The sequence below is a fragment of the Copidosoma floridanum genome, unplaced genomic scaffold, assembly GCF_036245765.1.
Source record: "Copidosoma floridanum isolate Cflo_tuat_1 unplaced genomic scaffold, Cflo_Japanese_pri ptg000030l, whole genome shotgun sequence".
NCBI lineage: Eukaryota > Metazoa > Arthropoda > Insecta > Hymenoptera > Encyrtidae > Copidosoma > Copidosoma floridanum.
In genome coordinates this window covers 18,296,834-18,319,392 of record NW_028321907.1, presented here as the reverse complement: position 1 = coordinate 18,319,392, position 22,559 = coordinate 18,296,834, and the positions used below count along the sequence as shown (strand labels likewise).

The following is a 22,559-nucleotide window of genomic DNA, read 5'->3' as shown; positions in this document are numbered from 1 at the left end:
GTGTGATTAAGTTTATAAGCAGATTGTATCATAGTCAACAAAACTTCTAAATAGTGTATAATTAATTTCTACATAGTATTTGTACATACATATTGGATAAATCATTTACGTCGTTAACATTTGTAACCACAAATGTCATTTAACGAGAATCATTTACTTGATTTTATGGTAAAATAAAATAACATTTCGTATTTTTTACATACATAAACTTGGATTTTCTTTTTATCCCATATAAATTACCCATATCATACGATAATTTTATTGATAAGTTTTTTGATTTATCCTTGCATTTATGGGTATCTATTTTCATTATAGCTAAACTTGGGTGTATGAAAAAATATGTTAAGAAATAAAAGTTTTGCATGCGTTTTGGATTCCATAATAAAGTAGTGTTTTGAAAAGTAAACAAGTTTCACTCGTTTTATAGAAATAATTTTCATTAATAAATTAAAATTGAATAAATGTACTTGAAGTAAATAATTAGGATATTGAAAATATAACTTCACTAGCTTATAAATGCACTGTAAATGAATGATAATATTGTTGTATGTCTTAATAACATAATTTTTAAAAATAAATTGAAAAACTTTTATGTCTTAACATACTTTTTCGTTTAATGAAATTTGCGTATAATTTTCGTAGAAATTCAGTTTTTGCTATGATTTGTATAAAAAAATTGTTTTCACAAGTTTTACTTGAAATAATTCCAAATAATCCTCAACCAATCAAAATTTATTTTAAAGATCCTTTTTACTTACTTAACAATTGGAAAATAATATTACGTATTCGAGAAATGCCGAAAATTAGGAAAAATAGGAAAATTGGTGTTTTTAATTTATATTGGCATAAAAATATGGTAACAAACGGAATATTAGCAAAATGTAAACTGCACCATTGAAAAGAGCGATTTTAAAAATTGTGGGCAAGACGTATCGCCTATTTTTTGTACGGACATTTTCACGTGACTTAATCCGAGAGCCGAAAATATGTCTATTGTTTTAACGAAAATTGATATTATTTTACATTAAAAGCAGAAAAAAATGTGCAAAGACCTGATTTGCGTGTTCTTGGAATTTTTTTTAACGATCTAGCTTACTACTAATAAAATAAAGTTATTCAAGAGTTGTAGCTTGAAATTTGAATTTGGCAGTTTTGGGTACCCTAAAAAGTGAAAAATGGAAGGAAAATTCCTCATGTACATATGATACAATCGTTAAGCTTAAATTAGTTTTTTTTAACAAAAACCTAATTCCAACCCAAGCTGAAATTTTTTTTGCGATTAAGTAATGAAAAAAAAAAAAAAAACTAATAGTAATATTTCATAAAGTCTAGCTTTAAGACTATAATAAAGTTCATTAGGTATTATTATTAGTTATTATTTAAAAAAATTTTTTTTTCGTTATGAATGTCATTATAGAAACATCGAAAAAAATAACTAGAAATAACTTTTATGATTAATGATCACCATTTAACACTTGACTTTTAACATTTTTTAAAAACTAATAGCTATTAATAATTGTTAATAATAGATTGTATTTATTGTTTTATATTTTATATCAGATAGAAAAAAATAATAAAAGTAACAATCTCTATGGGTACGGTTGTACCGTTTCATCTCGTGAACAAAAAAAAAACTAATAATAAGTATGTACAAATTTTAATAACAACTTGTGACAGACAATTGTGAATAATAAGTCTTATTACTTGTCTTATATCTGGACATAAAGAACTGTTATTATTTTTCTATATTTCCTACTAATTTAAAAAAAATAATTATTACCATTTTATTAAACAAAATTATTTCCGCATGAAAAGTCACAAAAAATTGTTGTTCGGAGTTAATAAAGCAAAATCATGATTATTTTTTTCAACTTTATTTTGCATAGTACAGATAACTATCGACAATTCGTTGTACCAACTTTTTTGAATAAACGATCTCACAATAACAGTGCAAGCGAAAGTCAGGCCGTACAAACTATGCGCCAAAAAAAATTACACGTGTGGCCAGGCTCGGTTGCTCATGTTGGGCTATGTGATCTGGCTGGGCTTAAAGTTTCCACTCGGGTGCTCCGGAACTCCAAAACAAACCGCTGGTCCATGACCTACTGTAAACCTTGGGGTTCAGGTCAGGTGATGCCGTGTCACGTGTATCTACGTACATACATTATCTACGTCCCCACACGTATGTATCCGGATGAGTTGGACTTCAAAAACAACTAAGTATGATGTAAAATTTATCTGCTATCGAAATGTATGATCATCGCATATGCACAAGTTTCATATTACAATCGAAAATTAAAAATTTACTTTGGTCGTGAGCGTTCGTTAATTTTCTAATGAAGAAGGATTTTAGACAAGTTACGATTTTTGTATTATTTTGGCAAGAGATTTTTGATCTGTTAATAATTTAAAATGATCGTTTGTCGATAATCTTGTTTCGTTTCCATGCTTTTCTCGACATTGTTAAATAAACTTTTTTTTTAGTGTTTAATAATGTTAAATAAACTTTTTTTTTAGTGTTTAATAATTAAAAAATTTCGATAAAAATGCCAGTGGTTTAATTTTGAAAGGTTGAGTTACAGTTAGAACAACTTTTATCATTATTTTTATCTAAACTAGTTACATATACGACTGATCGAACCGATTCTATTTTCTCGCCCATAGTGTCAGCCAAATTCGAAATGTATTAAGCTGTTCGAATAGTTGGTTTTAAAACAACCGCCACTGTTAGTCGGTATTTGTGTTGTGTATAATAATACAATAATTAAAGAGGATAAAGTAACTCTCTCCTCTCTTCCTTTTGATGTAGTTCCGATGCCCCTACCCTACACCACCACTAGGTCCACTACGCCTTATACTTTGTTTTTCGATCATTTTTTATAAAATAATGGTTAAGCGCAAACGCAGTTGTCAGATTATCGAAAAAATGCTTACTTTTACAAGATATTGAAAACCGCGATCAGAGCTCAGTAACATGTCTAGTATTATATATTTTTTGAATGATTGTTGTTATTGAATGGCTATAAAACTCCGAATCGCCACAATTCATGCTTTTTATAATAATAATAATTTCCGAGAGGATTTTTACTACGAAAGGGTCGCCTACCTTCCCCCCTCGAAGCACCGTTGATTCTTACTGTTCCGACGGCACGGTATGCATTACACCTCGGCCCGATCAGGCACCGTTGTTCTTTAACTATCAGCATAGCACGGTAAGCATTACACCAGCTGCCTAGGAGCTATTAGGAGCGGGGTCTCGAACCCGAGCCCTCCAGGTAGATAGCAAGTGCCCTATCACTAAGCCACTGAGAGCTTGTCTAGTATGGAGTGTCTGTTTATTTCATTCCAATTTTTTTCTCGGTGATCGTCGCTTTCGCGTTAAAAACGCGTTATTATATTTAGTAAGATATATAAAATATCGAATAATAACCGCTACATGTGATGGTCAAGAGTCTAATGTGTGTATGTACTTACTTATTAAAATATAATTATCATGCGATGATATTACGCTTATTTTTATGTCAAGACGCAAAACTAAATAATGGATATCCGTTAAAATTAATGTGAAAATTTACATTGTGGAATAAGTTACACGTTCTAAAAGAAAAAAATAAATAAATAAAAAAGTGACAGCAACCATATGATTTGATGTTAGTGTATGATATGTGTTAATATTTTACAATGTTATGGTTTAATTAAAAATAGATGAAGTTTAAAATTTTATGCTGCATAACGATATAAGCTCCTTTTTTTCAAACAAAATTGTTCTATCATACATATACATTTTTTTTTTTTTAATTAGTGTATTTATGTTATTTTACTTTGAGAAATTATTAAAAAATGATTAAAAAATATAAAGTTCTAATACTTAATTAAATATCTCAGCTGATTGAAATTAAAGGCATATTAAACAATTACGATTATATATTTTATAATAAATGCACAGATTACAATAGGTATGTAAAATGATTATGTTTTTCTTGATTTCTCAAAATTTTTATTCTTGAAATGAAAAAAATAGAGGAATTTGCTTTAGAAAAACGCAAATAATAAAGCAGGACACTGATTTTTAACAGGAATGTAAAAATAAAAACAAAAAACATGTACACACCAGCAAGTAGTCATCCACGTCCTACTTACCTCGCTTATACCTGTATAGGTGCGGATCGGTGAGCCACTACTACGTAGCAAACTATTGAAGCCGAATCCGTCTTCGTGGGTGGCCGTAGACATACGTCATGAGCCAGTGTGTACACATCTCTGAACGACTTTTGTCAATTTGGTCTATATATACTAACCAGACACTTTTTTCGCCACATGCGGGAGCGAATCATGCCGCCACGCGGTCGGAGATTCAGTTATACTATCAAGTCAGCATTTACAATGCTGCAGTGTCCATTCGTTGTCGATAATCGGACTTTGGAGAGCCTGTACATGCCAACAGATGGTCAGCTAGGTGCAGTGTGGAGGATGCAGGACCTCCTTCTGATTGGCTCTGCCATATTCAGGAGTTTTAGGACCAACATGTACACAATCTTAATCAACCAATTAAACTGCCTTGAAATCTCACGTCTGTGAGCTTCGTGTGTTGAATACTTATTAAGGTACTTACTTCCTTACTTGAATATGAGTGACAGCTGAGAGACTGTCGACACTGTCGACTCGAGATCTGATGGCTATATACCTTATGTACATACCATATGTAGGTAAGCCGCATTGCAGATTGTTGGTGTATTTAGTTTCCAAACACGTGGTCAGATCAGGTCTGAAAAGTCTATACAAGGGCAAGGGTAGCCTCTGTGTGTTGTCACGTTGTCAGGTGTTGTTTGTCAATGTATAATCGTTGTTGACACTCGTATTATTGGAATATGTCTCGTTTGATAGTGAAAAATTTGCCTAAGAATGTGAGTTTCCAGTTAGAATCCGTTGAAAATGTTATAATTAATAAGTTTAAGCTATTTAAAATGCAATATTCCAGGTTACCGAAGACGAGATTAAAGACTCGTTTGGTGAAAAGGGAGTTATTACAGATGTGCAACTGAAATTTACTGAAGATGGGAAATTTCGAAGATTCGGCTTTGTTGGGTACAAAACAAAAGAAGAAGCTTCCAACGCGCTGACGTACTTCAACAATAGTTATTTTAAAAACTCAAAAATTGTTGTTGAACTCTGTGCTGGATTGGGTAAGTATCAAAAGCATTTAATGTAACTTAACATTGAATAAAAATACATTTGTGGTTATCATATCTACTTATTTATCTACAGGTGATCCCTCGAAGCCTAAGTCATGGAGCAAGTATGCTCTTGACAGTAAAGTGAATCATGACAAGATAGCTGCAGAAGAAGATATAAGTAAGAAAAAGTCAAAGAAAAATGATGCAGTGGAGAAAGAAGATGATAAAAAAAAGAAAAAAAAGAAGGATGAGAAAAGCAAGGTGAAAGAAATCATAAACAAAGTGAGTGGTATTTGTACTAATTTTGCAGCATGTGAGAAATCATGATTATTGAATATCGTTATAATTTTATTTTAGCACAAAGATGACCCGCTATTTAATGAGTTTATAAAAAGTCACATTAAAGGTGATACAAAAATATGGAGCAACGATGACTTGCTTGTTCTGAATGGAGATGATGACAAAAATAGTGATGATTCTGGTAAAGGAAGTGGTAAAGATGATTCTGATGATGCTGAAGATGAAAAAATAGCTAAGAAAGCTATTTCGGATAAGGAGTATTTTGAATCATTGAAAGCAAAATCGCAAGGTATTGAAGTTAAAAAAGTTGAAGAGTCGAAAAAGAAGGGCCCCCAAAAATTCTTTACCGTTAAAGTTCATGGGCTTGGATGCAATCACAAAAAAAAAGATGTAAAACAACTGTTTCATGGAGTAAAACCAAAGTCTATCAGAATACCACCTAAAATCAGGGGTATAGCTTATGTTGGGTTCAAAACTGAGAAACAAATGAAGCAAGCCCTTGCTAAAGATAAAACTTTTTATGGTAAATCTATCAAATAACATCAACTGTATTAATCTGAAAATTTGGGTGGAAGACATAAACTAAATTTATTTTCAGACGGAAAACGTGTATTTGTAAGTAAATACGTTGAAAAAGAACAATCTGGAGAAAAAGAGCAAGATTGCAACAAATCCAGATGGAAACGCCAAGAAGACGATCTTAAAAATACAGAATCCATAGCCGAGTCTGGAAAAATTTTTTTGAGAAATTTATGTTATACCACAACCGAGGATGCTATCAAGGCAATCTTTGAAAAATATGGTCCTGTAACTGAAGTGAGTGTTCCAATTGATATGTTCACGAGGAAATCCAAGGGATTTGGAACTGTGACTTTTCTAATGCCGGAACACGCAGTCAAAGCTTTTGAAGAGCTCGATGGTTCAATTCAAAATGGTAGATATCTTCACCTTCTTCCAGCAAAATCGACAGATACTTTAGAAGACAAACTTTCTGATGGTATGCTTTTATTAATAATGTGAGAAACTACTCCCTCATAAAACAAAAATAGAAATTAAAATTGTATGTACTTACTGCTTAGGTGGTCTCAGTTTCAAAGATAAAAAAGAGTTAAAATTAAAAGCTACAGCTGGGCATTCGCATAATTGGAACGCCTTATTTTTGGATCAAAATGCTGTTGCAGATTCAATAGCCAAAAAATATAATATCACAAAAGAAAAAGTATTTACATAATTTTTTTTTTAATGATTATTTAAAGCAACTCGTTAATACTATTTAAATTTTACATGATGCAGCTTTTTGAAGACAACAAAGGAACCAGTTTGGCTGTTCTATTAGCTCAAGGAGAAACACATTTCGTGTTGGAAACAAAAAAGTTCTTAGAGACAAATGGGGTTCATTTGAATGCCTTTAACCAAGTAAATATCGCACTAATTATTATATATGGTTATCTTTCATTGCTTGACTCAAAATATTTTTAGGCTCCAAAAGTTCGATCGAAAGCTGTGATACTTGTAAAGAATTTAGCAGCTGGAACGTCAGTGCAAGAAATACGAGAAATGTTTGAAAAATTTGGTGTATTAGGTCGAGTTGTCTTGCCTCCTACCGGAATCACAGCTCTTGTGGAGTTTATTGAACCGTTTGAAGCTAGAAAAGCGTTTAATAAGCTGGCATATTCGAAATTCAAGTCTTTGCCTCTGTACTTGGAATGGGCACCAGCCGACAGTTTTTCATCCTCACCTCCTGCCGTTTCTACCTCGACTAGTAGTGAAAAAACAGAAAATACGAAAACACCGCAAAATACGACTCAAGAAAATAACACGAAAGACGTTGAATCAACTAAAGATGATAAAACAGAAACTAAGGAAGATGAAAGCGATGAGGAAGACGATGAAGAGCCCGAGCCCGATACTACACTTTTTGTTAAAAATTTGAATTTCAGTACAACAGAAGAGCAGTTGAAAAAAGTAAATCTTTTGTTAGTCTCTTGTTGAATTTAAACTCTAACATTTTTCATTTTTTAGCATTTCGAAAAATGTGGTCGGTTGCACTATTCCACTGTCTCCAAGAAAAAAGATCCAAACAACCCCAACAACAAGTTGTCGATGGGCTATGGATTCGTGAGGTACAAACTGAAGTCTAGCTTGGAGAAGGCCATGAAAGAATTACAATCATCATTGTTGGATGGTAAAACTCTCGAGTTGAAACGTTCCGAAAGAACACTTCAGTAAGTTCCATCTGCTGGTTGCTGTATTGAAAATTTCATTTTTTTTTCGGATCACTTATAATTTTTGATAACTTTCAGGACTGACATAAAAGTAGTAAAAAAAAAAAGCAAGAGCACTAAACAGACAGGAACAAAAATTCTTGTGAGAAATGTGCCTTTCCAAGCAAATGCCGATGAAATTAAAGACTTGTTCAAGTGAGTATCAAAGAAGTTTGGAATTTTTATATTTGTTATGTAAGTTCTACAGTAATCTGGATTAATTGTATAGGGTGTTTGGCGAAGTAAAAAGTGTAAGATTACCGAAAAAAATGGTTGGCGACGAGAAACATCGTGGATTCTGTTTTGTTGAATTCTATACGAAAAAAGAAGCAAAGGTAAGCACGGAATGCACTCCAATTGAACTATAATACATATTGTTTACCACCCAATATCTTATTTTCTTGCAGAGGGCCTTCGAATCGTTGTGTTTGAGCACTCATTTATACGGTCGCAGATTAAATTTGGAATGGGCTCAAACTGAGGAAGCCGTCGAAGATCTTAGAAAACGTACTGCAAAACACTTCCACCAAGGTAGAGTAAATTACTAATTTTGTCCCCTACTTTTATATTCTATGAAAACGCAGATATCAATAAAAGTTTTACTGATTTCAGAACCATCTAAGAGAAGTAAAAAAGGAACCTTTGATCCGGAAGCACCAGGCCTAGAGGATGAAAACTAATTCGTTTCTAATTATATAAAAAAAAAAACTAAGTTGTTGAATTAAAAACAAGTTAATGTATATAGGAAATAAAATTTTTATTAATATTTTAATATTCGAGATGCATTTCTCATTAACCAGAAAATACACGGACATTTTTAGTTACAATATCATGATGGATAGAAGGCGTATTAACAAAAGAACGTTATTTTGTATAGAATTCACTTTCATTTTTTATACCTTGCATGGATTTGCATTGTAGAGAAAGTCAACGTATGAAACATTAAAATTCTTGTATCATTTACGAAACAACATTTGGCATAGTAAAATAATCACTAAATTCGCACTATACTAGATGACCTCTTAGTAAATTAGAGTTAATCACCTTGAATTTTTCACTAGATGACGAATCAGACTTGGCTATTTAAATCTGATTCTCATCTGTGAAAAGAATCATTCAATATCTCATCCTAATTTTAGGTATGTTTAGAGCTAACATCGCGATGTTCTGGTTGACAAGTTACGTCGACGTATAAGTCATTCTTTCTATAATCACAGCATCGCACATATTTTTCTAGTATACAGTGGACAAAAAATACTCCTATGTACATATCTTTATACACAACTTTCAAAGTTGTCTAATAATTTAAGCTCTGTTTCAAACATTTTTTTCTATTTTAATATGAATATGAAATACGCGTCTGCTTCAATATAGCCAATAATCTTTTTTCCCCGTGAATGTGTGATATTTTATAAGATATAAAAACTCACGCAAAGTGAAACAGTCTGTCAGGTTGGTTTCACTCGTCATGCTGGTTTATAACTGAAAAGTAAAAATTCAGTCAAATATTGAAAAATCGCGAAAAATAATTATTTGATGCAGCACAATATGTCGCATCGATATTGTCTGAATTTTCGAAAAAAACACTTTGACATTTTTTTCCCAAATCTGTTAATTTTTTTTTTTTTTTTTCCTTCTTAAACCTCGATTTTGATTCCTTTGCAAATTTGTCGAACGACAGCCAGCTGCCTGGACAAAATGCTCTTTTTTATCGTCTTCCGTTTCTTCTGTCAATAGTGCGTCTATGTTTTGTCACTTGAAGGACAGCTATTTAATGTGTTTCCGAGGAAATTCTTGAACGCAGTCAGATCCACGTTATCACGTTCGAAGATTCTTGCCTTTTCTTCGGAAGCGCTCCTCAAGGTAGCCTGGTATCTGAAAAAAATTTCGAAAAAAAACAAAGCATTACGTGCTTGGTCCGATTCTTCGATTCGTGGCCTTTACTTATCAGTCTTCTTCTAGACATGTCCAATTGCATTCAGCAAGAGTGTACGTAATATTATTTTAGCAGTAACTATATTTCTAGAATACATCTGCAAGCCCGCTTGCTCTAAACTTACAAAAAATCATCGCAATAAATAAAAGTAATTGGATTTTTTCCAGTAACTGTTAAATTAGCTGGTCCGATGATTCATTAAACAACATTTTTATGGTAATGCAGCATTAGTGATCCAACTCCATACAAATAAACATATACTTATCTTGTTCAAAAAGCATAACAATTCACGTGATTAACATTGAATTAAATGTAAATACAACAAGAGTTAATGATAAAGGTAACATGTATTGAAAGTAGTAAAAATGATGGACAAACACTTGGTTAAATTTTTCGACATTATAATAAAAGCTTTAGCATTGCCTCGTTATACTCAAGACATGCAAAAAAATATATCGAATTTATTGAATTGACATTTTTGTTAATCAGTTAACACAAATAAGTACAATGAAAAGATAAAACATTCAGTTAACGTTAGAAAAATAGTAGAGAGGTAAGAGTTGAAATGCTTAGAATGGATGAAGATGACTTATCCGTTTGGTCGGATTTTATTTTGAATAGGTTTTTCCTGTTGTGTATACATAGTTTTGCATAGTAATCGTCTAAAATAATGATAACAGTTTATTTCACTCTAATAGTGCTCGGATGGTTTTATAACTGGAATTTAGTCAATAGCAAAGTACGTGTTTACACAATTGCAGTATTTTACTTGCATCCATTTTTTATTTGTACTGCATACAAGGTGCATAAAATGTGGCAAGAAAATTGGAAATGCGCTGTGATTAAAAACATATGCTTTCTCGAATAATTCTTTGTAATTTCAACTAATTGCATATTGTAACAAATGTTTTAAAATATAAAAGCACGACGTTTACTAAGAGTAAAATGATGAATGGTTTCTTTTATTGCGTGGGTAGAATGTGAGTTGTAATAAAAATTGTATCTATGACATGCCTATAAGAGATTACGAATCTTTCTACTTATCAATGAAGACAACAAAAATAATACAAGCATTCAATGAAACATGTGTTTCCTAAATGTAATAAAACTTGAATGAACTGAAAAATCAACTGTTGTAAATTTGTTTGATGAATTTTTTTTTGCAAAATTTAAATTTATTCAAAAAGTTAGTTATGTCTTTGTTCGTAATATTCTTTTTACATTGAAAAATATTATTTCTACAAAAATTAAACTTTGTATGAACACTACTCCATTAATTAATTGATTCTATGAAAAAAGAATATAAAATCTAGAAAACTTTATCATTCTGTAAATATGTAAAAATGTAATAAATCGATTTCTCGTAATAATAATTTGATATTTACACACGAAGACAAGCTTTTTTTACATACAAAATGAAAACAAGCATAAACAATAAGAAAAACAATTTTTGATTTTGGTACAAATAACAATGGGCGGCTTTTTCATTTGAGAAAGCAAAAGCTAAGGAAGAATGATGTCGAAATAATGGTGGTGTATGGGATAAAAATTTTTCAAAAAAGAGGGGAGGAAATAACAATAACAGTAATAACAATAATAAAGTGCACGTGCAGTGACAACTAGCTATAGCATCCAACTACAATATTTTTCTCTTCACATCGTCAGAAGATGGAATAAGGCTACGACGTGCACTCGTCCAGCTTTTGTTTGTTCGTCTTGTGGCCTCTTATTTTTTTTTTTTTTTTTTTTTCATTCTACACATAAGATCTAAGCTTCTACCTTTGGTTTCGGTCGGTGTGTATCCACTGCATCTATCGGCAAGCGTATGTTCTCCACTTTGCAGCCATACGCCACGGGCGTTAATTTTATTATGGTGTGCAGAGGTACCTGCAAGTACGGCAGTTCATCTGAAAGACAAAAAAAAAGTGCATTCATCAACAACTACGTTCTTAAAAGATATTTTTCTGTAAATCAATCAGTTAAAAGTGTTAACGCACCGGCGTTTTTATCAAGGAAGTAAGCAAGCAGGCAGCGCAGCACGGCCTGATGGCTGACGACGAGAACGTTGCCCTGGCGCTCGAGTTCCATGATGACGGGCTCGAGACGCGCGACCAAGTCTTCGTAGCTCTCTCCTCGCGGATAGCGGTAAGAAAATTTGTTTTGGTCCCTCGCGGCGAAATCGCTCGGGTACTTGCTCGCGATCTCCTCGTACGTCATCTCCTCGCATATTCCCTGTCATGGAAATTGAAACATGAAGAGTTGTGACCATGGGAGAGGAAAGGAAAAAAAAAAATAAACAAATCAAAAAGCCAAACTGACAGCGTCGATCTCGTTGAGGGCCTTCCACCTCTCCTGGGGCGCGACGACGTGCGCGGCCGTCTGTATGGTCCGTTTGAGCCAGCTCGTCCATACCCTGAGACCTTGAATCTCCTGCTCGGCTATGTAATCTCCGAGCGCCTTGGCGTACTCCCGGCCGCGCTCGCTGAGGTCCGAGTCACCGCCTATTCGGCTGTCGAGGTTCATCAAGCTCTCCCCGTGCCTCGTCAGGTAAATGGTGCGCGGCACAATGTGTATGTTCATCAGGTAGTAGACGATGCGCGACTGTATGTGGCCCTCGTGCTTGTGAACCAGCACCTTCTCGCCCGTGTTGTAGATCTTCATGAACGACAGGTCGCTCTCGTACTCCTCGTCCAGGGGCTGGTACTTTTCCTGGTAGTGCTCGATGCGCAGCATAAAGTCCGCCAGTACCGCCTCCTTGTTCATGTTTGCGTAGTCGGGACTACTCACTTTCACCTGTTACAGCATTGGTTGAGTAAAATTCAGTCGAAGAGAACATTCGTGGAGACACACGGGGCGATCAGTTTTAGACGATTTGTCCCGGTTGTTGTACCCAAAATGTCCCGGATTATAAGGAAAAAAAACTGAGACGTTACAGATTCACTCTAGACAACATTCTTCATTTACCAACTGTTTATTTCGATTCACCCCGATTATCATTATCAATTGTTCAAGAACTATTCATCAGAGTCGAATCGAATAATGAAAGTACGTGTACTTAAATACTTAAATAATAATCTGCAATTGTAGAAAAATTTACTTGAAACTCTGTAAAATCAAGTCCAAAGTTACTTCTTCCCAAATATATATATTTCAATTGCTCGACCGGCTGGGGGGAGGCCAAGCATCCCGGTTTCTAAAATCAGGGACCCGGTCGCCCTTTTGTGCGGAGACATCAAGCTCAAAGCGCTTATTGGATTCCTGCGTTTACCGTTAGCGTAAAACACTGTGGGTACACAACTGGCGTGCGATAAATACAACGTTAACTTTGAAAAAACAATTTTTAAAAATGCACGCAAAATGTAAGGAGAGAGAAAAAAGAAACAGTCTCATTTTAGAATCTCGGCTCGATGTTGAATGAAAAACAGAAGAAGAAACAATCGAATCGTATCACGTATATAGAGTACTTATATGCAGAAACCGCGAGAGAGAGAGAGAGAACGGGCAGTCCTAAGTCATCCATGAGCGACAATCGTCGTGACGCAATTTGTCGCGCGAGAGCGCACACAAGCGTTGTTCTCTTTTTATTTCATACCAACTCAAACAACGGCAATGAGCATTACCACTGCATATAATATACATGGGTGTATAAAATAGAAAAAAAAAAAAAAAAAAAGAAAAGAAAAAAAAACGGACCTCCATGATGTTTTGCTCGACAATCTCCGGGTCGTTGCAGACCGACTCGACGAAGAAGAGCTTGAAGCCCATCTTCTTGACGACGATGTCCCGTATGAGCTGGCGGCGCTCGACCGTCGAGTTGGTAGCGTCGAAGACGGCCACCTCGCCGTCCCCGGACTCGAGCCACTGGCAGACGTCGTTGAGCGCGTCCATGGCGCACTGGGTGCGTATGGCCATGGCCTTGATGTTGTCGGGCCGAAAAAAATCGTGGCACTGGTAAGCCGTGGTCGCGTGTCTCCTGTACTCCCCGAGATTGTACACCTTCGTGCTTATGCCGATCCAGTTGAGGTACCGGCAGAGCTTCTTCGATATGTACGTCTTGCCCCGCGCCGGCAGCCCAACCATCGCTATCACGTGCGGCTTGTTCACGAAGTTGGCCCGTTCGCCTGTCAAGTCAAACGATAATTGCCCATCAGCTCGTGTACACCTAATACTTACTGCTTTCTTTATTCGTATCGAGTATGATTCGAACAATACATTCTATACCCTTCATACCAAAATGGGTACCCCCTTTATTTTGCTAAATTACAAAGGTACCTCTCATCTGCTTAGTTTTAAGGACACCCTAACTGCTGAAATTTCTCTGCTAGTTTCAGCTTCATATGATAGGGTAGTCGTAAAATAAATAACACTACTTTTGCTACCATGTAAGGTATACTGAAAGACGCGTGTAATGTAAGAAATTTTGCAAGTTCAGCGGCGCGCGGCTACAGTAACGCATCACATTAGCAAACGCATTTTTTACTCATGCAAATACCAGTTGCAGTGCACAGGTATATATATCCTTATTGATAGCTGTTTAAGCGTGTTTCGACTAGCATAGGATGTAGTAAGAAGAGCCGCGGCGGCGCTCACGCGGTTTTTGGCCAAAGTTATTGATGTAATTGTTACATGATGAGAAAAAAGCTGTTTGGCCCTGCGTGACCTGTACGTTATCATAATAACGTATAGGTTGAGAAAGAAAAGAAAAAATTGTCACTTGGCGGGCAAACTAGTTTTCTTCGCTTGTACAAAAAAAAAAAAAAAAAAAAAAACGATGCTCGAAAACCGGAAATCGATATCTTCATTATCTCCGTAGCGGGACTTACGTAACCTTAGCCGGCAATAATCGGGTTGCGGCTTTTGGATTACACTCAACTTTGTGTACGCTATCTATCGTCGCTAAAACGACACGTTTTCCGGGACAACTGATGTGTGTCTGTTATATTACGCGATATTTTACAATGTTTACGATAAACTCCATATATACATGCACAATTTTGTACACATAGCGTTGAGCATAATGTATACATAACAAAGATAATCTGACATCGTATATGAACAACTGTAGCAGAGGCTAAAACAAAAATTCTTCCCGGATGGGTATTCGCAAAACCATACAAGCACGGCGGCGCGTATATTTGCAATTACAATTGACTTGGCGAGGGCAACGCGAATCGCGAGCATTCAAATACTTAGTTGTTGTTTACGCGCAGCATTGAAAAGTAAAAAAATCATATCTGGGAATCGATGCACGAGGGCCAGAGCTCCTCTCTACGCGAGCTTACTCTTTTCTTTTTTTTTTTTTCTCGTTTTTGAGTAGAGATAAAAACACGCGTTGAGCGTCCAAACTCTCGTGCGGGTTTTCTCTATTAAAATACGTTGTACCTAAAACGTCTAGAAAAACAAAAAAAAACGTGACACTCGCTCTCGATCTTATCTCAGGTATATTACGTTCAAAGCCAGTGCATGGCACATTTCATCGCTGTACGTCTTTGGACGTAGCCTAAAAAGGCTTCGAAAATATATATATTGTGAAAAAAAGGCACTTTGTAAACATCCTCGGGGGAGAGAAGTATTGCAAGTGCATCATCACCGTTACGTAATTATCGGTACATGTGCTAGAGCGGTGCGCGCAATTACAAAAACTCTCGGCGGATTTCCCGTTCGTGGTGGTAGGTATATACAAGTACGAAAATGTAATGCTTGCAAAATTTTTTGCATTTTGGCTTCACGTTGCATTACTCGCGATTTAGGAGTACGTTTTGGGTTGAAACCTATACATACGTACATTCAATTTCTCGTTGCTTGATAAGTAAATAAAACGAATGAGAGAGTGCATTCGGTAATTGTTTCCAACATACCAATCAGATTTTGATCCCAACTTTTGGATAAGTAGTGCGTCGGTTTACACCGCACGCGTATATGTATGAATAAGCGCGCAGAGAAGATAGATAGGCCAATCGTAGATATTGAATTTCAAAACCGTTTCCAGACCAAGACGACACGACTCGCACGTTTATCATCGTCGTTTCGACCAAGGCCACAACAACGCATCGAACGATGTGGGTTTCAATGTTTTTATTCTTGCGATGTAACCACTTTACTTCCATTTAAATAATCCCTCTCCCCCTCCCAACTCCCTCGGAGAATCGTAGGAAACAAAATCTGCCTCAAACAGGTATACGTGTTACTTTTTATTGAAACGGACTTGTTAATTGGCACACATGGGTTATTTTTTTTCCATTCGAACTGTTTGACTAAAACTGTTGTTTGTCGCGCCGAATCGCCTCTGCGACATGATCCATGTGATACTACTATAGTGTACGGCCTCGGACATCCCGAGATAAGCGCGCGTGCGAATATTAAGTATTATATGCAGCGGGAGACGGTGCAAAAACTTGGAGTTGCAACAAAGTTTTTATACTTTGTTTCTTTATCAGTCCACATTGTGCCAAGTTTGGTGGAATGGAATCGTTGCAAAAAGTATTGAATTTCTGTCGAGCTGATACATTTGTACGGATTTATATTTTTTCAGTTACTTTAAAGGAGAATCTATACACCCCCCCCCCCCCAATCGGAACGTTTTTCTAATATGATGGCGTCTTTATAGTTTTTAAAATGACAATAATGCACATAAGATTTTTACTTTTTACCGGGGGAAAAATCAGTTTTTTGTCATCCAAGTCTTACTGATAAACTTGATGGCTGGTGACTAATTTTCTTATCGTAAAAAAAAACATCGTTTAATTAATAGATACGTATAGGTAAATACTTTGAGCAGGAACGAACTTTCAGGTGTGTAAAAGTAGTGGTGTAAACAACTGAACACGTGAACACTACTTAGGCACTTCTGGCAAAAATAAGATTGTGCAAGAAATTTTGTTTTTGGAAAGAGTTCAATAGCGAACGGAATTATTTTTATTGTTCGTTGCATTGTTCTTTTGATATTGGCGAGGTATGCTAGTTTTTTTTTTTCGTGAACACATTCCATGTGAAATGTAAAATTTTTTGCTAGAGAAAAAAATGTGCAGATATTTCAGCTATAGCAACGATGTTTACATTTCATGCACTTGCGTAGGTACTATTTGACGAAAAAAGAAACAAAGCGCAATTAAATAACTAAAACCTAAGGATTTTTGGAGCTGCACGTATACGCTCGGATTGTTGTGTTGGACCTATTTATAAAATTGTCGCTTATTACTCTCTCGACACGCGCCAAAATTAATGTGCACACAACAAATTTAATACCCAAGAACTTCCGGAAATTCAACCGCCAAGAAATTGAGAAAATCTACTGCAGACGTGCGCGTATATATGGATATTTCCGAACCACGACAAATTTTTTCTAACCTTAAAATTTGAATTATACCTACAAACGTGATACACACAAAATAATGTCACCGAGTATAAGTACTTACCTCTGATGGGAAAGGGTTTCGTCTGTATGGTGTCGGAACTAGGTGGCGTGTAGTGGGTGTCCCTGTTGCAGGGCTCGCACTCGGACATCGAGTCCTCTCCCTTGCTGCCCATCGCAACGGTGGATGTCAGTGCAGCTGACGACGGTGACGGGACGGCAATCCTCGCCCTTCGCTTGGACAGCACGGAATCCAGTTCTTGTTGTTCACTACTTTCACGACCTTGTCCTTCTTCTCCTAACGATTCCTAGATGATGCTGCTGGTGAAAATTACGTGCAAGTGTGTTACCGATGCTGCACATATATATACGCATACGCCGTTTGATACGAGCTTCTTGTATAATTACGCGATTGCAGAATCAGGCACTGATCGTATATCGGGAACGAAAACAAATAGTTCGAACAGCTGAGTTTTCGGAGCTATATAGGAAGCGAAATAGAAGCACTTGAATCGCACGCGATTCGCCGATTGATTTTTAGGAATATATGTAGGTACACACAACTTGACAGTGTGTTTATTCGAAAACAAAACTGATGACGTCCTTTCCGGTACCTATGTAAGTAAAATATTAACTAAATCGAGGCGATTTTCTGTATCGTGAAGATACGAATGTTTCTAATAACCTAAAAGGCCAAAAAGACAGAATAATGTGTATATTATTTACTCTAAAGTTCGGGGTGTATTTTGGAACGCACCACAAAAACCCGCAGGTCCGACTAAACTGAACCTGACTGAACTGTGGATAGTGTGGATCCAAATTGACGAGGCAATGAGGCATATGGGGCGCTCTCTCTCTCTCCCGCGTTGCATACACGCGCGCAACGTGGGGAGGGGATGAGTCTTATCACATCCGATTAACCGATTGGACTAGTACAAAGATAGTGGAAGGAAGGAACGAGCGGCAGATTTTCAAATTTCAGATTTTCGCCGTTTGTAGAAAAAACTATCATCATAATCTTTCTCTTTCTTACTCATCATCGAAATTGTATAAACGCTTGCTCTATAAATGGATGAGCCAATCTATGCAACGCAATACGTGCTGTTTACAGCCTAATAATTTTGAATCTACCTGATGTGAAAAATAAAATCAGCAAATATAGAATCAACTGATGGTTATAAATGTCTATGGACTTCTTCTCATCTTTGTTGTGTTTGTACCTGTGTACACATCAATTAATCAGTTTAAAAAAGCTATTAAAAAAACTAGTTGTTTCAAGGTTTCCTGAGAGAGTTATTGATACGTAGTTTGTCGTCATGCTACGTCAGGTGATTAGATTCGCCCAATAAGAGCTAGCATAAAAAAGTATGTAGAAATGAGAAAAATGTTAATGTGATTAACTACAGGGTATACGTCGGAATGTAAAAATAAGACTACATGAGGCATTAATACCTATGTGTTTACTTTCAAACTGCACGTGAGTTTGTGATTTGTAGGACTTGAACTTTGCAAAAGGTTCTAAAAAAGTGTGCACAAGCGTTTGCCTGCCCTCTATTTTGGATGTCATTCATTGATCAATAAATAAAGGCAGTAAAATGTTAATTAAATATTATTATTCATCGTCAACAAACTTAAACTGAATGTCTATCAATTTTTCAAATTGAGTCGACCGTCAACATAGCTCAGCAAGTAGAAAAATAAATTGTGCCTATCTAATTTACAAATCAAAAATAAATAAGTCAATCTTTAAAACATATTGATCAACTCAATATTCACCGCATTACTCCATTAGGTGGCTTTATCTGGGCTTAAATGAAAGCAAAAATATAATCCTAATGATTAAAACAAAAATCTTTGAATTTTATGCCCCGAATGAAAAGTTATAGTGATTTTATGAAAAATACTGAATTTCACCCAAAATCACATTATTAGCGATATTTACGCTCTAATTGAAACAGCTGTAACTTTCGAATGAAAGCACAAAACCGAACAAAATTTTTTTTTTAATCAATAGGTCTTGATCCTAGCTTTCATTTAAGCCCAGTAACACTCTAACTGTTGAAGGAGCTTAGCTACACATGTGTTAGAAAGAGATATAATTATTCAAAAATCGATGAAAACTGACTTTTATAAAATTTCGTATAACTTTTGACTAGTTAATTTTGTAGTTGTATCGCTTTAGATATTTGTTACTGATGTTGTGTACAATAAAAATACTATGAAAAAAATTTTTTTTTATCCAACTTTAAAAAAAAAAATTTTCAAGTCGATCTGAGCAAGTTACGGCAGAATCACCCACATATATATACTAAAATAAATTAAATTGACCTAGTACGTTGCATTCGTTTGAAAATTAACTATTCTTACACATCATGCTTTTGTAAAAAAGGAATGATGTGTTTGGCAACCGTTTCTGGTTCCATCATGTGTACATGATGTGATCCTTTAACACTTAATACTCGACAATCTTTGCTTGATTTACTCAAAACATCAAATATATGTCCCCAGTATCTAAATTCATCATGATGAGGTGTATCCGTAGCTTTTATAACCAAATAAGGACAGGAAATAAGTTGTGTCAGTTCCTTAAGGTTTTCCAGTGTGTAGCATGAATTAAAACCTACAGCTCTCAAGCAAGTATCACGTGTGAAGTAAAAGGTACCATCTTCTTTTCTCTTAGTTCCTCTGATCATAAGAGTTTTAACTGTAGGCACATTCAAGGATTGAAATACTGTTCCTGTCAACCATTTATCTATAATAACGTCTTCTGGATAGCTAGGATTGTCTGTTAATTTATTTTGTAACTCTATATACCTGTCGATTGCTCTGGCTCTTCTTCTAGAGTGATTCACTATCTTGTCAGTCATAAAAGCAAGTGAATCTAAACTCACAACAAATTGAGTTTCATCTGGGAATATTCCAGTATAATTGTAACACATTATTCCTCCTAGCGAATGACCCATTAATTTAACTTTGTTCCAGTCAAAGTATTTTACAACCATTCTTAGTGCCATGGCATACATGTCTTGATTATAAGGAATGCCACGTGGTAACCAGCTGGACAGTCCATGGCCAGGCAGATCAATTGCAAGGATAGAAGAATTTTTCGTTAATAATGGGGCAATGTCGTCAAATGAACCTGCATTATCCATAAAACCATGCACAGCCAGTATAGGTTGCTTATCACTAGATCCCCATAATTTCCCTATTTGGAAAAAAAAAATTCTTTCTATAATTTTTGAAAAAAAGAACAAATTAAATTAAGTAAATCTCTCACCTTCTATTTTACCCCAAGGAACATCAATAGAAACTGGGGTAAATTGATCTGTGGTGGTAGCAGTATTTTGTTGAAAGCGCCTTGGTGCGACAAAAAAGAAGTTTGAAGCTTTTTTATTCAAATAGCGCATCTGTCTTGCAAGCATCTTGATCTGAATCAAAATATTTTTACGAATCTGTGTTCTGAGCGCACAATATAATGTATTTATTATTTTTTTGCGATAAGTTAATAACACACTATATTATCACTACTGTTATCAGTATTGTCATTCTAATAGTTATCTTTTTTTAATTTCACTGTTTATTTTTTTTTTAGTCTAGAGCCATTTATCACCACACATTATGTATTATTATTAGATAGTTTCATATTTGACTTTTTTTTACTTGGTGAGTATCAACAAATAAATACAACGGCGTACAACATATCAAGTAATTACCTACTTAACTTTCAAGGAGAAAGAAAATACCTAAGTGTGTACGAACCTCGTAGTAATAGTCAAAGGACGGCGCGTACTCGAACACCCTTGATAAGTAAGTGAGCGCGCACGCCTTCATTCAGAGCTGAACTAGCTGAAGAGAAGATAAAAGATGACGTAAAAATCCGTCGGATTGTGAGACCGAGACCTAGATTTTACTATTATACACATGTGTGCTGTGCATGTGTGAGATGTATCTACATTCTACAATCTACATGCGTATTTGCGTAACTGACTTTACTCATATTTTACTACCTGTAGACTGTAGATGTGCAGATATCTAAATGAGGATGATCGAACAAACCATTCATTTATTTAGAGATAAAAGATATATATATATATATATATACCCACTTACTTAACATATAGTGCTTAGTCATGGATCTGCGATATATATGTATGAAGTTCCAAGCTCTGACATAAAAGATACAATACTTAGTGGTGATTAGCTGGTTGGTCATAGTTTTTTCGCTAAATAATGTAATAAGTTATACTATTTTTTTAATTATAGGTATAAGTGATATGAAATGATCGTTCAAACGTAATGAGGCGTTGTTTATTAATTGTAGAAGCGATATTTTTTCATGAACATTAAATACACTATTAAATATATAGAATAATAAAAAGCAACTTAATTAATTAGATAGATGACAAAAAATTTCACTTCTGCTTTATTACTCTCATGTATATATGTCAATGAAAATAATATTGCACGCCTACGCAATGGAGTAAACTATTTTTAGTTTGGTTGGCTCTTGTGTTGTACGTAAGTATATAAGCTCACTTTTTTTATGTAGAAATTGTATCAAGATTTTATTTATGACAAATGCGCTAAAGTATGAATAATATTATAAGTATTTATAGAGAGCGCGCGGTGGCTCAGTCGGCTAGGTCGTGGATTGGCACGCGGGAGACCGTGGTTCAATTCCCGGCTAGTGCAACATTGTCGGGCAAGTACCTCTGTGATTTTCACATGTGCTTTTTCACCACGCAATGCTCCTCGAGAAGGGTTTAGGCGACCTCCTCGCAGCATAATTGCCTAATTTATCTCTACCCCCCTCCCAGTAACGGGAGGCCTCCCTCATCCCTCTTCCCTTCCTTCCACCAAGTGCTAAGTGCCCTCAGTAGTGCCCTTTATAGGAGCCGGACGTAAAGCACTATAATATAAAAAAAAAAAAAAAAGTATTTATAGAAACCCAACAGAATCAAAGAAAACTTATCGTTTTTAAATTTTTCCCGCTTTGACCCGCTGCCCACTGAGTATAGACATATAAGAAACATAGACTGCTCGTTTTCTTATCTACGGCGCTGGGGCCGTACCATATAACTTTTTTTTGCTTCACAGGCCCATGTTATAACGTAGGCCGATGTACAGAAAAATAGTTATATGGTACGGACCCTGAAGCAGAAAAATAGTTATATGGTACGGACCCAGTAGGAGACACAACGGAGCTATTCACATAGACATTTTTTGCTTATTTCATTGTGAATGTTCATATTGAAAAGGGGGTTCCACTGTTCCGCTAAACTCAAATTGAGTGAACAGACTGAACAGACCTATACTGTGTTCTCTGCTAGTCTAGTCAACATAGTTGCGACCATAAGCATAAGGCTTTAGATTCGTTCACCTTACAATCCAGGGACGGTCGGGGACGGTGTGAGCGAGTCGGAGACGAAAGTGAACAAGTGCTCTTCTCCGATCGTCCCTGATCGTCCCTGACCGTACGCGATGCGCAGTTGTACACGTTAGGTTAGATTAATGCAAAAAGTAAACAAACTTGT

General features: G+C 35.5%; 3 protein-coding genes across 3 annotated transcripts; 1 reads left to right on the top strand and 2 right to left on the bottom strand.

The window, feature by feature from the left end:
• Positions 1 to 4,784: 4,784 nt before the first annotated feature.
• Positions 4,785 to 8,504, top strand: LOC106640162 (putative RNA-binding protein 19). The gene is made up of 13 exons (XM_014354102.3): positions 4,785 to 4,904; positions 4,979 to 5,183; positions 5,266 to 5,456; positions 5,532 to 5,997; positions 6,073 to 6,471; positions 6,554 to 6,693; positions 6,768 to 6,890; positions 6,954 to 7,439; positions 7,497 to 7,699; positions 7,778 to 7,894; positions 7,968 to 8,073; positions 8,146 to 8,269; positions 8,351 to 8,504. The coding sequence occupies exons 1-13, from the start codon at positions 4,869 to 4,871 to the stop codon at positions 8,416 to 8,418; spliced, it is 2,664 nt and encodes an 887-aa protein (XP_014209588.2). The 5' UTR covers positions 4,785 to 4,868; the 3' UTR covers positions 8,419 to 8,504.
• Pfrx (6-phosphofructo-2-kinase/fructose-2,6-biphosphatase) lies at positions 8,487 to 17,830 on the bottom strand. The gene is made up of 6 exons (XM_014354103.2): positions 17,090 to 17,830; positions 13,368 to 13,795; positions 11,994 to 12,467; positions 11,672 to 11,906; positions 11,454 to 11,581; positions 8,487 to 9,613 (listed from the first exon to the last, which is right to left on the bottom strand). The coding sequence occupies exons 1-6, from the start codon at positions 17,199 to 17,201 to the stop codon at positions 9,557 to 9,559; spliced, it is 1,434 nt and encodes a 477-aa protein (XP_014209589.1). The 5' UTR covers positions 17,202 to 17,830; the 3' UTR covers positions 8,487 to 9,556.
• Positions 17,831 to 18,696: 866 nt separating this feature from the next.
• On the bottom strand, positions 18,697 to 20,915 carry LOC106640154 (putative serine hydrolase). Its single transcript, XM_023390213.2, has 3 exons — positions 20,785 to 20,915; positions 20,303 to 20,453; positions 18,697 to 20,230 (listed from the first exon to the last, which is right to left on the bottom strand). The coding sequence occupies exons 1-3, from the start codon at positions 20,854 to 20,856 to the stop codon at positions 19,389 to 19,391; spliced, it is 1,065 nt and encodes a 354-aa protein (XP_023245981.2). The 5' UTR covers positions 20,857 to 20,915; the 3' UTR covers positions 18,697 to 19,388.
• Between the last annotated feature and the right edge of the window lie 1,644 nt (positions 20,916 to 22,559).